Source organism: Hemicordylus capensis, chromosome 3 (assembly GCF_027244095.1).
Source record: "Hemicordylus capensis ecotype Gifberg chromosome 3, rHemCap1.1.pri, whole genome shotgun sequence".
In the NCBI taxonomy this organism is placed as follows: domain Eukaryota; kingdom Metazoa; phylum Chordata; class Lepidosauria; order Squamata; family Cordylidae; genus Hemicordylus; species Hemicordylus capensis.
The window spans coordinates 326965550-326984465 of record NC_069659.1 but is presented as its reverse complement, the minus strand read 5'-3'; the positions used below and the strand labels follow the sequence as shown (position 1 = coordinate 326984465).

The window sequence follows — 18916 nt, the reverse complement described above, 5'->3', positions numbered from 1 at the left end:
GGGGGGGTATCCAAGCAAAACCAAAACTGAACCTACCCACCCTGGTTCTAATTGGGTTCAAATTTGAACCAAACAGGCTGAGCCAGTTCTGTGCACACCCCTAGTTACTAGGGAATCTTGTAGGATTGAGCCTTATTTCTTTTAACCACCATAGACAAAGTACATACCTGTACAGAATAGTAATATTATAATACAGACTATACTAAATATAAAATCTGAAGTAAAGCAAAGATTTCCCCCCAGATTAGCATCTCTCTCTCTCTCTCTCTCTCTCTCTCTATATATATATATATATATAAAAATGAACACCATCCTTACTGCAGTGTATTAACTCAGCAGCCAAATATAATTAATTAATTTTCTTGGCAAAGTTTACTAAATACAAATGGATATAAATAACTTAAGGCAACCACAAATTTGTCTTTTGACTTAAGATCAATGGCAAGCATGCAAGATTCAGCTGCACATAATTAGCACACATTTGCATCAGAATCATTTATACCATATGTTACAACATTAGCAAAATCCCACTAGTTATAATGTAAGCATGAGGTATTTTCATTTAGAGCTGGAGCTGAAAGCATTAGGACTAATTCTGAAACCAATAAAAATTCAGTTGAAAAAATTATTATAACACACACAAAATAAATGTTTTAAGTAAAGAGGCATTCCTGTTATGCACAGTCACTAATATTTGGAAAAGAAAATATCTTATTTCTTGTAAGATAATATCTTATCTTACTTATAGCTAAGAGCAAATGGAATAGTAGATTATTTGCTTCTTGTATACATCACTATAATTGTGCTAGTCATCCAGTTCCCAATATCATAAAGGGTGAAATGCTAAGATTGCAGATGAAGATCAATTCACGCTTATTTTTGGTGAACTGGATGCTTTCAGATAGTCATTAAAACATGCTTATGGGAAGCAAGTGGACCATCATGAGCACAGACTAGAACTCTTTAAACCTCACATTTCAGCTGTTGTAGTCCAAGCTCCAAGGTGTGCTACAGTGCTCAAAGCAGCCATATAAATTGGGCTGCTCCATAGAGTTTTCAAGTTAATCTTAAATTTTGACCTACATATACATTTTATATTTATTTTCATAACGACTAACATTAGAAACAGTCCCATTTTTGCTTGCAGTGGAGGATTATGAACATATGAATCTGCCTTATACTGAGTCAGACCATTGCTCCATCTAGCTTGGTGGATGGAACAACTGGACCATTGCTAGATGGAGCAACTGGACCATTGCTAGATGGAGCAACTGGACCATTGCTCCATCTAACCAGCAACAGTTCTCCAGGGGATCTTTCAGATGGGAATCTTTCCCAGCCCTACCTGAAAATTCTGGGGATTGAACTCGGAACTTTATGCACATAAAGCATCTTCTCTATAATATGCAGGCCCTCACTCCACTCCATAGCTAGCATAAAGTGTTCTGGCTGACATCCAGAATAATGCTACACTGTCACTATAAGGGAGAGGCAATTCTCAACAACCTCCCCTTAGCCCACTATACCTCCCCAAAAAATACATCATGCGACCGGTGACATTTGGAGCCCCTGGTGGCGCAGTGGTAAAACTGCAGCCCTGTAACCAGAAGGTTACAAGTTCGATCCTGACCAGGGGCTCAAGGTTGACTCAGCCTTCCATCCTTCCGAGGTCGGTAAAATGAGTACCCAGAATGTTGGGGGCAATATGCTAAATCATTGTAAACCGCTTAGAGAGCTCCGGCTATAGAGCGGTATATAAATGTAAGTGCTATTGCTATTGCTATTTGTCCCTCGTTAACTGAAGTATGACGCAATCTAGCTTGGAATGTTGCTCAACATGCAATCTGAATAAATAAAACCAGAATTTAGACTCAGTGGCTGACATATCATGCAATATGCCACATGTGATTAGCAAAGGCTAATCACAGGCATGGCTATGTCCCAAAAGTGCAACTTGAACAAAAACTAAAATTGCACAAGGGGATCCACGCAATTGCATGGCCACTGGAAATAGTGGCTGTGTCATTATGCAAGTCCCTTGTGCCATTCTGGCATTTCTGCAAGTGTGCACTTTTACAGCAGGCATTAGGAAGACACAGCAGGGTCCGCTTGTGCTAAGCAGATGCAGAACATTGAGTGGCATATCATCCACTGCTAAGATGTCCATCATTCTTATAGACCCAGTTAATGTATTGGATGTCATATACATTTTGAGTCAGCAACTAGATTCAACTAGTAACACTTAAAATGGTTGAAGAAAGGAAGAGCATCAAGGAACACTATGAAGTCTGAAAAGATCTCTTGATAAGTATTTGGAAGAATAGCCTGGCAAAATAATTTCAGGAAGTTCTTCTTTCTTTCCGACATAAGATAGTATCATGAGTCACATAGAAAGGGGCAGGTTATATAAGCAAAGATTAATTCAATCAATAATACTGTTTGGGCTTTTTTGCTAAAGTCACCAGTCACTCTTTGAGGAATAGAGAATCTGTTGTTATAAACTAGATAATTGGTCTGTAACCCTTTCCTTTTCTTTCTTTTCCATTTTTTGTGGTGAACATAAGAATAGTCCTGCTGGATCAGGCCCAAGGCCCATCTAGTCCAGCATCCTGTTTCACACAGTGGCCCACCAGGTGACGCTGAAAGCCCACAGGCAGGAGCTGAGGGCATGCCATCTCTTGCTGTTGCTCCCCTGGTATTCAGAGGCATCCTGCCTCTGAGGATGGAGCGACACCTTAAGCTCCAAGATCAGATAGATAGATAGATAGATAGATAGAAAACAAAAATATGAACACATGATTAAGGAAAGGGGAAAGGGGGGAGGGGAGAACCCAAATGCAACTTCCTAAATTACACTTTAGATTATCATAGTTAAACCAAGACACAAGCTAGGATTAACTTAAACAGATATGACATATTTATAGCATACAGGTCCCAGGAACTTGTCTGGGTGCACATGATGCAGAAGATTAGGTCTGCCTGGAAACCCTATGTACATCACCTTCAATTTCATCATGATATAAACACTGGATATAAATGTAACAAATAGTTAAGAATACAAGGCATGTATCAACAGCTCAAGTAAAACACACTTTAGCTGACCCATGCTTTTGTTCTAAAAAGACAGCATGGATCCAATTTGGCTAGCATGGAAGCTGCTGATCCTAAATAGTGTATCGTAATTTTACTTAAGCTTCATATGCTACATTCTTTGCTGTGAACATTGCACTCAACATAGTAAAAAATGGGGAGGGGGTGAATAACCATATCCATTATATCAACACTGGGTGCTCATGTAATGGAATTTGCACTGCTTATATTCTCTCCTCACTGCAGTTGCTGGAGCCCCTGAAAAGCCACTCCTGAGAGTCAGGGGACCCTGAGCAATAGTACGGGGTGTGGTGCAGTGGGGTGAAATTCCTGCTAGTGTTACTGTACATGCAATCACCCAGCACAAGGCTAACTGCCCCTTTTTGGGAATGGGGCAATAACTCTGTAGTTGAGCATCAACTTTGCACACAGACGATCCCAGGTTCAATCTCTGACATCTCAGGTAGGGCTGGGAAAGATTCCAGAAAAACACTGCCAATCACTGCAGGGCAGACAATACTGAGCTAGATGAACCAGTAGTCTGATTCAGTATAAGGTAGTTTCCTACATTTCAACCCAATGATGTAGCATTTTTAAAACCTAAAGTACCCTGAAAACCTCAGTTCATTATAGGTTTTTAATATATGGACTTTCTCTTCACGGCTGTTAACCAAGAAGAGAATTTTTGGCTGATTTATCAATCTCTTTTAATCATCTTATTCATGAAACTGAAATAAACATGCATATTACTTCAGCAAAGGTGTATTTTTGAAATACTAAACATGTTTCGATAATTTACAGTGCAACAAAGGTTACCATTCACTGTCAGGAAAAAAGATGAACTTTAATATGTTCTTTTTTATTCTTTGCCACATTAACACAACAGAACTAAGGAAGTTGAAAAAACAAAGACTGGCAAGTATGAACTTCTAGCACTATCAACTAAAGTTCCCCACTGCCAAATACAAGTACTTCCCACAAATTAATAAACTAATATTTACTTGATAAATGTACTGATTAGCCAACTTAAAGCATGTGGACCTAGTTTTCATTACAGTCGTCCCTCACCTACCACGGTTTCCCCAGTAACAGATTTGAGTATCCACAACTAAGGAATTATGACCGCCCTTGCCAACTGTGACCCGAGTATCCATGGTTTGGCCATTTTTAAAAAGAATTGGGGGGGGTCAGGGGGCGATTGATTCAATTTTTCACCTTGTTTTTGGTTGCATCGCGACTGCGATTCACCTCCCTCCCTTTTCCCATGGACTTTAATGCCTCATCTACTGCGAATTCGCCAGCCGTGAGGGTTTCCAGGAATGGAACCCTCGCGGTTGGCAAGGGACTATTGTAATGTGGTCCAAGAATTCTTGTTTTAAAAGCTCCTTCGAGACATTGGTGAATTCAGATGAGCCGAGTCCAGGTGGTCCCTCTTTCCCCCATTTGTGCCCATCAACACAGTAATTTGTTTAACCACAACTGTGTGGCTCAGCTAAAACTGGAGCTGTACTTTAACGGTAGTTTACAAACCTTGATTAAACCAGCTTTTGAAGCCAGAGTTCAACCTCAGCTTTAAATGCTAGTTTAATCGTGGTTTGTAAACTATGGTTAAAGCACAGTTTCTGAGCTACAGTTTAAACTAATTATGATGGTGATGTCATGGCTTAATGACAAAGCTGAGGAGCAAGGGGGAGGAAGGAGAATGCAGGCTTTGACAAGTCCACAAATGAGGAAACTATGGTTCATTCGGTCACCCAAACACACCCATTGAGTGGGTTCAGATGTATGGTGGCACCTGTGGTTTGCATGAACAGCTGGTTCACCAGGAACATGTGCTTCCTGTGAGCCTCTACTTCCTGTCCTGGTGCCAATATGCCAAAATTACTGAGTTGCTGCCCTGGTGCCAATATGCCAAGATTAGACAACACAACAAATCTGAGCACATCCTGCCTTACGTCCATCAGGGAACCCAACATCTATAATTGAGAGTTGGTGCTACCGATGTTGGGTTCCCTGATGGAAGTAAAGCTGGATATGCAAGGATTGGTGGGTTCTGGTGTCACAACCAATCTCAGTATCAGGACAGGGAGCATCAGCGTCAGGACAGGGAGTAGATGCTGGAGTGAGGGGTGCATAGTAGAGATTCCAAACTCCAAAGAACCCTTTAGAGCAGTAGTTCTTAACGTGGGATCTGCTAGATGTTGCTGAACTACAACTCCCAGCATCCCCAGCCACAATTTATTACATTAGGGGCACATAAAATGGTTCTGTGCATGGATGAAAGAGTTGCCAACAGTTTTCCCTCTAACAGGGATTCCCAGATGTTGCTGACTACAACCTCATAATCCCCAAGCAAAAGCCATTGCAGCCGGAGATTCCAGGAGTTGCAGTCAACAACTTCTGGGAATCCCTGTTAGAGGGAACACTGGTTGCCAATTTTCACTTCCAACAGCAGTCCCTCACATAATATTCAGTCTTACTTCAGAGGACCCCTCTACCTTCATGACTAGCTTTTCAGGGCAAGAGTTGGAATGGAGGGGGGCCTGAGAAACCTTGATAGATGACTGGGACACTGTACATAGGCCTTACGAACCAGGCCAATGATATGTCTGTTTTTCATAAGCAATGTATCATTTACTGCTAAGCCTTATTTGCAAAGTGCATACTGCAGTATGCATATTTCATATTGCAACCTCTGTACATGTGTGTTGCATGCATAATATTTTCTGATGATCTCAGAATAAGAAAAAGATGCACCCACACAAATGTGAACATAGGCAACACTCAAAATAATATATACATTATAAAAAAAATAAACTGCCATTTTCAGTTTATTCTACCAATAGAAAAAATTGTAAAGTTTCCTATTTATTGCCACCTGTCCCAAGTGGCTTTGTCTAGCCATTGAAAAGTGTTTCGGGGGAGGGGGGGGGAGGCCAGCCCATTTAACTAACCAATTTTCATTAAAGAAAAAAATAAGTAAGAATCTATGAAATAATGAGTGATCCTATTAGTTCCACCAGACTAAAATTATACATTCTACGTATGTGGTCTTCTCAGCCACATCTGTCATGAACCATTTTGGAACCACAGATTGTCATCCACTTATTAGGTAAGACTGAACAAATACAGATTTGTCATTCTTAGGAAATATTTCATGCAAGATTGAAGACAACCACAGAGAAATGTCCTACTGCATTTGCAGCAGCGAAAAGTAATATATTTGTATTTTTCTATCACATTCATTTATAGGAACAAAAATAAATAAAATAAAATAAAATCTGTGATGCAGAATTAACAAACAAACTGCCTGTATAATCACATAATGAGTTAAACAGCCAAACACCCAGATGAGCTGTCAAACAGCTCCATTAAATAGAAAATGTTTATTATTCCTCTGTCAGTTTTACCACATATTGCTAATGTCATATTAACATCTCTATTCTGAAGTCTGCTTTAAACTATCAACAATTCTGTCTTTAAAATACAGTATTTTGCATGCTCTTTTAGAAACAGATTTGAAATGCAGATTCCACATACAGATCAGACAGCTATTTCAACTCAGGACCTTTGAAAGCATACATCAATCAACTTTTGTAATTGTCTTTATAAGCAGAAGAGAATCTTACCAGTAGCAGATTTTAGCTACATTAAAAAATGAATAGTAGAAATTAACAGTTCAAAAATGTTCACATCAGTTGAAGATATTTTTGAAAAGGGTATTTCTTAAATTCAGTTAAAAACATGGATGATTCAAAATATGTTAATACTTTCAATATTACAAACCATCAACATTTTTAATCAAGGCGGGATAAGCCAATACTTTAAAAAAATTATCCTAAAAATATTTGAGAGAAGCAGGATAGATTTAATGTACAAACAAGCATGAAACCTTTTACGGCTCTCTGTCATTCAGTAATGAATTCTGGGAAAGAAATCACAGACACCCAAGTGGTTTGGCAACTGTAAGTGACAGAAGCTATGCTAAATCCTCTGTTTACACTGGGGATTAACTGAGTAGATTGTGAGTAGCAAACTGAGCTGTCCATGGTCAAGGGAACCTGTTCCTTGTCAGCCCATAGGGCACAAGGACAAAACATGGTCCTGGTAGGAAGTGACCCATAAACATATTCCAACCAAGGATTTATACAAAGCCAGTCTGCTTCATAGAAACTCCATATGACCATTAACTGGGCTGCAAGGCCTGCCAGGAGGCCTAATTACAGGTCTACAGAGCCCAATAACAAAAGCTGAAGAGCTTTAGCCTAGGGATGATCTGCTTTATACTGACTTGAGAGAGTCCATATAGAGTGACAAAAAGAAAGAGGTTTAGCTTTAAAATTCCCCCAAGAGACACAGCATTGTAACTAAGCCTAGAAAGCCCACATGCAACATACTTCAGATAGGCTTAAACATACCACCCTCTCAAAATTAACATTCAGCTACTGCCTGCTTAACATCTGCTCAAACGTGGCAAATTGCTGTGATATTGTTAGACTGTGCTAAAATGGCTTTCTTCTATCTAACTATTGAGAGAGATAAGTAAATAAAGTCACTCAAATATAAATTTATAGCTGATACTAATAATCCTTACTGAGTGGCAGTTTTATGAGCACAAAATTAGTTTCTTTAAACAACTCATTAAAAGTACTTATGTGGCTTTAGCTGTGTAAACATCTACAGCCTGCCATTAGCATGAAACCGAATATTCAAGCAATATAAACTAGGGCTCTGCTCCTGAAACACTTAGCCACTTAGGCTTCTTTAAAGTATACCTTATGCGATTTTCATGAAGACTAATTAAATAACTATGAAACGTTTTACAAGATTACTTGAGTGCATTGTGAATATGGTATACATATACTTTATGGTAAATGGTATACCAGGAACATGATGCGTTTTGAAACAAATATACCCAGCACTCCTACCCAAACACGGTTTTAAATGTGCATTGAAAATACTGGGTCTATTCGTTAAGAATCAAACAGAAGTGCTTTAAGGGCTCTATGACACTCAGATTTTTGCTGAGAACTCAGACTTGCTAATGAGGCTGCACATGGCCAGGTATGTGGCCATGTGCAGCCTTCTTACAACACCTGTAAGGTTTACAAGAGAAAAAAATATATACCCATAATATTAAAACAATATCTATGAAGTTTTCTGAAGAAAAATAGAGACTGGGATACGGCCCTCTAGGCTAGTATCTTACTATTAGAACTCTTGGAGTACTTCAGTGTGTTAGAATATAAAAGAAAGCTTGCATTACAGAAGTGAAGATCTTAATACCTTAGAATATGATATGGCTCAAAAGAAACATACACAATAGTTGTACTAAAAAAAGGCTTTCTATAGAACTCAGGCATTAAAACCCCTCCAAAAACATGTATATTTCCAATGCTATTACAGGATACTGTGCAACATAATCTTAATTGTTTAAGAGAAATTCAAAGATATTTTATGTGCTTCTCTTTTTTAATATGTAAATAAAATCGGAAAAGAGAAGATTCAGATTATTAACTTTAATGCATTTTCTGATAACATAATTCATTCACAAGTATTCTGGACCTCAAAGTTTAACTCCAATTTTATTCTTTTTAAATGAAAAAGCATTACAAGAACCCTCAAATATATCTTGAAATCTGCAGGCTTCTGATCACAATGACATAAAACTCATAGTATTTTTAATACGTTTTCTAGGTGCTAAATTAAAAAATGAGGTGTGACAGCTCGAAGCAGTATAAACAAATTGTGCTTTTCAAGGTCTGCACTGTCACATCTACTGTATAATTATATGCTTCAAAGAAATATTAAAAGAATGGGAGACCAATGCATACATCTGGAGCTAAGACACACAAGATGCTACATTGGAAAATGTGAATACATGCTAGAAATAGCAATAGAAAAGTTTTGCCTTTGAACAAAAGGTTTCCAAAAAACAAAGTCCCCTAAACTGCATACTGTATTTTCATGAATATAACCTGTGGGTTATACAAGATTTTGCATCCCAGGAGGGGGGAGTGCAGGGAAATAAGTGGGTATGAGATATATAAGATTTTTTTGGGGGGGGGGGGTTAACATAACTGACAATCAGCTATCTGTACTCATTCAGGAGGCATGGACAATACAAAGCAAAAGCAAAGGGTGCAGTGAAGACAGGGTTGCAAATAATACAAGGAATTTTTGGGGTGTCACCCCCCCCCCACCATAACTGACCATCAACCGCAGGTTACACTTGTGTGCAGGTTACACTCATGAAAATACAGTACTGCATAGTTTACCACGAAGTTCCGCTAAGACGACATACAATTAAAACAAATAGTGTTCATAGTCTTTATAGTGTTTAAAGAGATATAAAATCTAGTGCTATTTTTTATGCTAAAGCAGCCATAAAAATGCAAAAAGATAGGTGAGAATAGCTCAGGATAGGTGTATGATGGGTTTTTGTACATCTGTATGTGATCTCAGAATGTTCCAAGATAAATTAAAACCCGGGAGCTATCCAATGTTGAGATAAAAACAGTAAATTGTAGTTATATGAAAATGCACATGTAGCTATAAGCTATCAGACTATTTAGACCATATCAGAGTGCAACTATTGATTAATCATATGCTATATCTGTTAATATATTCGCTATTAACTTTATTTAAATGGCAACTCTGTTAACTTAGTTACACTGCTGTCATAACAAGCATCAGAGAAATACTGTATTATTTCTTCCTTACGTTGTCTTTGTGTTTCTTTACTTACCAGCAGCTTCAAGAACCAACTGTAATCTAGCTTTGGCCTGTTCAGCAGCTGACTGGGGGGAAAAAGATGGATAACATTAAACAATATATTTGTGTCAATTAAATGTTGAAATCTATGTTTGGCTGAATTAGTCTTAGACACTGCAGAACACAATTTTGGCATTTTTAAAATGTATTAACTAGCCTGTGTATTCCTGTACTATACTGTATTTCCGATCTTGGTTTACATTTTATTACTCTGTTTTTCAGACTTTGAATACAAATGTATTTGCAGAACATAAGATATTATTTAAAAAAACCTGAGGCATGTAAAGATACATACAGCACAGTCCTTTAGGACTATACTAAAACAGACTCTCTACTTGGGGTGGGGTAAGAAGCAAAATTCATAGCCATTTCTCATTTACTGTACATCTACTTAATCAATTTGAAAGCATGCAAATTTAAAGTTGCCCATTGACTAATACATAAAATTGTTTAAAACAATGGACTAGGGGACTCTCCCTCCCCCCAAAAAGGGGGTGGAGGTTGGTTGGTTTAAAACTGGCCAAAATGCTACTACTAGAATCTATACACAAACATCATCATCATCATCATCATCATCATCATCATCATATCAAACTTAATATTGCTCAGCCATCAGAAATATGATTCAGCATTCAGCTTACATCTTAAGTCACAGAAGCTGCCTTTGTATTGTACTCCAACAGAAAAATACAAAACAGCTTTTTCAGATGGTCTAAACAACAGTTCAGGTATACAAAAACCTAACATGAGTGATGGGAATCCTTATCTGGCATTGCACCAGTCACGTGAGCTGGTTTTGCCAGGGGTTAGATTATCTGAACCTGCTATACAGTATGCCAGTGACTGCATACAATTTCTCCAGCACACAGAATTGTAATGGGACAGGGCAATAAACCGCAAGTAAGATTTCTATTGTAAAGAATCCACAGAATGACCTCAGGTTTTATGATGGCATTTTAATGCTTCAGTGCTGACTTTATCCCTCATTACCTTTTATTTGACTATTTGTTACTATTCTAACAATTCTGCATAAAGATACTAGCACTCCAAGCAGTTTACCTTTGTTAGGAATTCAAGAGTTAATACTGCAAACCAGATCCACTAAACCCACACCAACCTGATGAAATGAACTCAAAAGCATTATTAGCTTGGTAAATAACAAATCTCTATTGTAAATAAATAAATAAAAACATACATACAATATTTTGTCTTTATCCCCAAATGAATATTCTACAACAGGCTAGGTCTCAAAATAGACAAATGATTCATTAGGCACCAATAACTATGAGTGGGCAGGCCAGCTTTATCATGTTTGTTATGTTTAGTACATGTAACTCTCTCTATAAAAAGGCAGTATTCCTATCAATTTACTGAATCCAGTAGTAAATACAAACTTGTTGTTTTAAAGATTTCTCCAGAATTGGTCTACTTTGGGTAGCCACAGTGACAAAACAAATTCAAACAGGAAAAAAACCCCTAGGAAATAGGGTGTAAGAATTCCAACAAACAGAATAAGTTACCACACAGGGTGCAGCCTAAAGGAGATAAACAGTTACATATCAATAAAATTTGTAGAATTTAGCTTTGCTCAACTTCCTCTGAATTGCACCTATCAATGAACCACATCAAAACTAAAACATCTTTAGAAGTCACCATCTCTGCACAAGATACTCTAGGAAACATTTTAACAAAATACTAAAGGGATAGTTGCACAGAGCTTCCCATCACTGAGATACTCGAGCATCAAGCTGCGAGTTTAGAAATGTTCTCCAAAAGAATAAGTAATAAAACCTTATATTAACATTTCCTCTTGACTTATGTAAACAATAAACCATGTACTGGTAATCACCCTGGTCCCCTTCTGTAACCTGGGCTCCACAATTTCACTTGCCAGCATTCCCATCTCCCTCTGACAACAGTGAGGTGACTAAGCCTTCCTCTTTAGATCCTCTTTTAAGGAGGCACAGTGCGGGTGTTGCACATTGTCAAACCAAGTCTCAGCCTTTTCCTTCAGCTCCAGTGTTGGAGCTGGAGAGAAGAGGATGGAAATCAGCCCCACAGCAGCGCTGAGCTTCCAAGGCCCTTCACAATCTAACCAATTGTGCAGACAATCCTTGTTCCACTCTCCAAGGATATTGGCAATCCTATGAACAGTTACTTGGGAGTAATCCCCATTGAACACCATAATGCTTACTTCTTAGTTAACACACAAAGACTTTAACTGACCAAAGCCAGCCAAAATTTGTATAATTCTGTGCAGGTTCCAGAGAACTGTGGGTAGTCAAATTCTACCTGTTGGGTGTAAGTTATATTGAAACATATGACCATATGAAGTTGCCTTACATTGAGCCAGACAACCACCCCATCTAGCTCTGTATGCATCCTGACTGAAAGTGGCTCTCCAGAGTTTCAGAGACTTTCCCAGCCCTTCTTGGAGATGCCAGGGATTGACCAGGCACCTTCTTAATGAAAAGCATGTACTCTACCACTATGGCCCCATCAGTGTAATTGGCCAAAAACTTACAATTACATTTCATTTTAGAAACCATCTAATGTGCCCCTCCCCAATGTATAACAATCACTCTGAGTATACATGTGCTTCTCTCTCATAATATGAAACTCCTAAGCCCCACTGAGCTGCTCTTTTAAAAAACTGCCTTCAGCTGTGTGTGTGTCAGCAGGCTAGAAGCCTTCCTCAAAAGTAGGATCTGCAGCTCTACTAACAAGTAAAAATACCAAGTGTTGCTTAAAATGTTAGGCTGGGGCAGTTGTCAATCTTCAGATCAATCTTACACCTAAAGGGGAGAAAAAAACCCTTCACTTGGTTTGGGGTGTGAGTGTGTACACGCAGCAGAGTTAACCACTTCCTATAAGTAATTCCCATTACTGAGCAATGTAGCCTGCTATGTTAAATGACCGATTGGAGTATCTACCTATGAGCAAATTTCCTTTATGGGAGAGGGTTCATGGGAGAGCAGAATCTTCCTAAGTGCACATGTGCAAATGCAGCACAGGAATTTATGGGGACAAGGGGGGATGGCTTATCCTCTCCTTGCCCTGCTTCAGGAAGCTATGATATCAAAAGACCCAGTAACCCAGATCAGGATCCTCCCTTGACACCTATGGCAGCTCGAGCAGCAGTGTTGGTGGGCCTATGAGGAAGCCCCAAATCCAGCAAAGCAGCATCCATTTGGTCCCAAAAGTCTCCCTTTATAATGACCTCACTATTCAGGAGGTGGGAATGAGCACTCCTACATGTTCCAGTTTAGGGCCCTCTGATCAGCACCAGAAGAGGCACTGCAGTCAACTCGGTTATAAAATGCTCCAGTTGCTGCCAATAGCTGCTGGTGCAACAACTCCATGGGTACTAGGTCCCTCACCTAGACTTGCAAGTCAGCTCCTGCTATCTTGATTCTGTAGGACAGCTCCCCTGATGGTCCAGGACTCTCTTTGCTGTTCAGATCCTGTAGAACAATTTCCTAGCTGGTTTAGGGCATCTATAATATTCATTCCTCCCACTCCAACTTCCACTTGGAGTTGGTGGAAATGGTTAGAGAGAAACTGAGCTACTTTATTAATGCACTTTGATACTATATAAACCTCCAGAGATGCTTCTCACTTGGTAAAAGGATTGAGGTCCGTGTTTCTCCACCACAACCTTTCCCCTGCTCCAAATTTAAATCCAGTGACAGTCCTTTATAATCTAAAATTTAGATAATGTGCTTCTCTTTGTGTGGGGGGTGGGGGTAGCTGCTCTAGACAACTGGAGGCCTTGGTACTGCAGTTATTGTCCCTATCTATAAGAAAGGTCAACACTCCGGTCCATCTAACTATTGCCCAATAAGCTTGCTGAGCATAGTCAGTAAAATGTATGCCAGACATCTCTGTAATATGCTTATTGATTGGGCGGGAATAAAAGAATATCCTTAGGGATGAACAGGCTGGGTTCCAAGGTGGGCGGTCCACACTGAACCAGGCCTTGGTTTTATGGCATCTAACTGAAAATTATGCGGGTAAACCCTCCTACACTCTATATGTGGCATTTACTGATTTTAAAGCTGCTTTCGACTCTATCCCTAGATCACAACTCTGGAGCAAACTGGACAATACTTCTATAGACCCACGATTACTCCTGGTCATCCATATGCTATACGAAAACACCTCACTGAGAGTGAAGTGCAATAATAAAGGTCATCTGTCCGAACCTGCAGCCACACAGAAAGGGGTTAAGCAAGGATGTATCCTTGCTCCTTTTTGATTTAATTTCTATATTAATATTTTAATTTCCCTTCTGGATAATCCCAACCTTCACCGCCCAAGCTTCAACCGCCCAGAGACAAATGTTTGGGCAGTATATAAGTTAAATAAATAAATAAATAAAAGTTAAATAAATAAGCGAGCAGGCAGACCCATCTCAGTCCTACTATATACCGACAATGCAGCTATACTATTGAAGACATTGGTTGGCATGAGGAGAGCGTTACGACGACGTACACAGTTATGCAAAGATGAGTCCCTAGTAATAAATACCCAACAGACTAAGTTTATGGCATTTGCCAAAAGACTGAAGAACACAAATAGCAAATTAACGGGTGTAGGGTTGAGCAGGTTAGGAGCAATAAGTACGTGGGCATAGTTTTCCATGCAAATGGTACATGGGGCACACTATTTATTTGTTTGTTTGTTTATTTATTATTAAAACTTTTATACCGCCCTTCTAAAAGGCTCAGGGCTGTTTACATTAAAACACCATTAAAATAAATTAATAATTAGAACAAAAATTATAAAGCATAAAAACAATAATTAACAATTTAAAACATCGTAAAACAACAATTAAATAATCAGAAGAATTTAAGAACAAGTTTTTAAAAGCTGAGAAAGCCTGGTTGAAGAAATGTGTTTTCAGGTGTTTTTTGAAAATTGCCAGAGATGGGGAGGATCGTATCTCAGCAGGGAGCGCATTCCACAATCTCGGGGCAGCAGCCGAGAAGGCCCATCTCTGTGTAGCCACCAAACGAGTTGGCGGCAACTGGAGACGGACCTCCTCAAGTGACCTCAATGGGCGGTGGGGCTCATAGCGAAGAAGACGCTCTCTTAAATACCCAGGGCCTAAGCCGTTTAGGGCTTTATAAGTTATAACTAGCACTTTGTATTTTGCCCAGAAACCTATTGGCAGCCACTGTAACTCCATCAACAAAGGAGTAATGTGGTCTTTCCGAGATGACCCAGAGACCAACCTGGCTGCCGCATTCTGAACCAACTGAAGTTTCCGGACTATGTACAAAGGCAGCCCCACGTAGAGCGCATTACAGAAGTCAAGTCTGGAGGTTACCAACAAATGTACCACTGTTTTGAGGTCATTGATCTAGGGAAACGGGCGCAGCTGGCGTATCAGCCGGAACTGATGAAAAGCACCCCTGGCCACTGCCTCAACCTGAGAAACCAAGGAGAGACGTTGATCCAGAAGTACTCCCAGACTGCGAACCTGTTCCTTTTGGGGAAGTGTGACCCCATCTAGATTAGGCAGATCAAAATAGTCTCTAGAGTTCTGACCCTGCACAATAAGTACCTCCGTCTTATCTGGATTCAGCTTCAGTTTATTCTCCCTCATCCAGCCCATTACTGCTTCCAGGCAGGCATTTAGGGAGGATATGCCAACTCCTGAAGAAGCTGACATGGAGAAGTAGATCTGGGTGTCATCAGCATACAATGAGAACATGCTTCAGCAAGTGCACAGAGGAGTGCATCTGCTACATTAAACATTTTCCACACTACAAGGGGCCATTTTATCCCAGCAGCTGTCAAGGTATACCAGGCAAAAACACTGGCGCAAATGCTATATGTGGTCCAGATCTATTCCACCTGCAACTTCAAATCTATGGAAGTCGTTCAGTCTAGATTCCTTTGTGCCATATTCTAGGTGCCTAGATGTTTCAAATGCCATCCTCCACTTAGATGTGGGTCTAACCAGAGTTGAGGCCCGGGGTGGCTTCACACATTTAATTACTGGCTCAGATTATATATTTGCAACCAGGTCCTGGACCAGCTGGTATTGAAAGATGAGTTCCATTCCAATTGGTGTAAGAGCCCTTCATGACAAACTGGGCAGATATGGCCTTTCTCCACAATATCTACTTTCATTGGGGCATGATGCCACCAAAGAAATTATTAACCAATGTATTATGGATATGGAAAAGCAATCTGATGTAAATGTTGTTAACCTTAGTAGCATTCCAGGTGGCTTCTCATACCACCCTCAGCGAGTGGCATACCTTACAAATTTGACCACTCTAAACCAGAGCAGAGCGTTCTCACCGATGCGGTTTAATGCCCTGCCTTCTGCCATTTTGAATGGCAGATTTAAGAGAATACCACTCAGGAACCAGCTATGTCCATGCGGTTCAGGCAATATCAAGTCCATCTCACATGTTCTTTTATACTGTTTATATTAAAGGGATATTCACATTGCCTGGATTGAACCACTTATAAAAAGCATTCCAGGTCCATCAGAACAGTATTACACTTCCTTTCTTCTGGCAGACCAGTATACAACAGTTACAGCTGGTTTATTGAGATTCAGTGCCGCAGCATGCAAACTGAGAAGGGAGCAGCTGATAAATTGTAACTGAGACCTCTGTATGTATACTCTTCTCACCCAGTCCTGTTATTGATTTTATTTTACTCTAATTTTATTTTCCATTTTATTTTTTGATTGCTGGTCAGACTGTAATAATAAAATTCTTTCAAACTGGAGGCCACAACTTGGGAATAGCATAGTAGCCACCTAGGGCCTGCTCATTATGAGATATTTACACTTTTGGTGGCCAAGGTTCTTGATATGGAATAATTTTACGCTGTCTGAAGAGAACTATTGAGCAATTTTAACCTGGAAATGTATTATCATCATTCTTGTTTTTTCAGTATTGGAATCAGTCCTGAAACACTAGTATGGTGTGCTCTAAATAAATGCAAGTATTCATCCATTATCCAAAGGATGCTAGATTACACACAGAATAAAATAGATCTAAATAACAAGTGTTACATACTCTTCCAAAGGCACTATGATGAAAGTAATATGACACAAAAACGGGGGGGGGAGTGGTTGCTCTAATTAAAGTTATTATTAAAAAGAAAAAGTGTTTGGCCAGCATAACTTTATAAATAGCTTTTGACACGCAAGTTTATGAAGGAGGTGAAGAACAAATCTGCTTTGCATTATAGTATGACTAATTATTTATGTTACAATTAATATTGTGCAATTAGATTTAGGGGTATTAACCGTCAAAGAAAAGTAATTATGAAGAATAAGCCAAAGATTTCTGTGATTCATTAGGGTTTTTTCTTGTTAACTTATTAGAAATTAATTATGTTGAATAGAAACTTTAATAAGCAAAGGGATGATTGCCTTGTTTGGGGACATCATTTAAAACAATGCATGACAGTTCAATACAGCGGGGCACAGCATAAGTGCTATTTATCTCAGCTAGAAGAATGTAAATACTGGGGGAAACAACACATTTTTATGCAGTTTAACCCTACACAAACCTTGTTATGCCTTTGACAGTACAAACAATGCTGGGGAAATACACACTGCAGAAGCTGAGAACGCATGTTGATACCTGTAAGGAGTAATGCACTTACTATTGAGTTACCTCTCAGTGAAGAAGCATGCCTTCAGTGAATCATGGGGTGTGTGTGTCTGCTTACAAAATCTTGGGAACAGTAATATAACCCAATAACTTCTGTCAATGATATTTTCCAACATTGCAACTGCTCCTATGGATTGCACTCTTAAAAGTTCTGCCATTAAAGTTGTTATGCTCCCTGTGGAAGCCCTTGATAATTTTTTTGGAAGAAACACAGGGTTCAGGATAGAATATGTACACAACTCTTCTTTAGAGATGTTTATTAAAGCAAAGATTAAAATGAATTGTATGATCAGCCAGTCCATGTTTAATTCAACTTCCCTGTATCTATATTTGATAAATAAAAGGATAGCAATTCTTCTCTCATAGCATACATGAGTGACAGCTCCCAAGTGCCATATCTTTCACAGCAATGTGACTGACACTCCTTAGATGGATTGTACATTCTGCTGGAAAATTATAATTAAAATATATTCCAAGACTTTGGGGGCAGAGAGAGAATGAGAGAGAGAGTCTGTCACATTCAGCTTTACCATTTAGCACTTTTTCCACCCAAATAATTCACATAAATTACAAGAGTGTACATTAAAAATATTGGCATATCACAACATAATTTCTGACATTTTACTTTTTTTTGTTCATACTGTCAGACAAAAAGAGAAAATTTCCAAAACTTACTCCATCCTCAAGTTATCTGGTACTATCTTGTATTGCAGACTCCTCCAAATGTACCTTGGTTTTTTTCCTTCTCTGATTAGGATACATTATAAGAATTATGTGGGTTAAACCAAGTAGCCTAAATGTGTGAGGTGCTTAATTTAGGTTGGACATGGCAAATTTATAGTCTCTCCATACCTCTTGTATATTATACCAGGCACTACTATAAAAACAATACAATACACAGAAAAGCCAACAAAAAACGAAAGGAGTTCTTGCTAATGACAAAAGGGATGCTTAACCATTTTCCTCTCAAATCCTATGTATTTTAATGACTCAGGTTAATGGCAACATCTTTGTGTTTTCATTTGTTTTAAATTATGTTCTTTTCCATAAATCATATTCCACTTCATCATAAACCATCTTCTTTGCCAACAGATGGAAGTTAGAGGCCAAAATAGTGGCTTCTAACCAGTCAAAGAGGCACCTTTTAAAAGTGGCGATTCTCTTTATTTAGCAGGGAGAGAGCAACCGGCCCTATCCAGCCCCAGCACAGTACCGCTCCAGTGACTGTTGCTGGTTCTACCTTATGTTCCTTTTTAGATTGTGAGCCTTTTGGGGACAGGGATCCATCTTTATTTAGTTATTATTTCTTTGTATAAAATGCTTCGGAAACTTTTGTTAAAAAGCGGTATATAAATATTTGTAGTAGTGTAGTAGTAGTAGTGACAAAATAGCTACCAGTTTAA

The 18916-nt window shown here is 39.0% G+C and overlaps 1 protein-coding gene across 3 annotated transcripts in view; it reads right to left on the bottom strand.

The window, feature by feature from the left end:
• The window catches only part of RSRC1 (arginine and serine rich coiled-coil 1), a 354988-nt gene that overhangs the window by 141478 nt on the left and 194594 nt on the right, over positions 1-18916 (bottom strand). For all 3 annotated transcript variants that reach the window (XM_053309286.1, XM_053309288.1, XM_053309287.1), the window contains one exon: positions 9839-9890. In XM_053309286.1, the coding sequence (XP_053165261.1) occupies positions 9839-9890 (52 nt within the window). The remainder of the gene's footprint in view (positions 1-9838; positions 9891-18916) is intronic.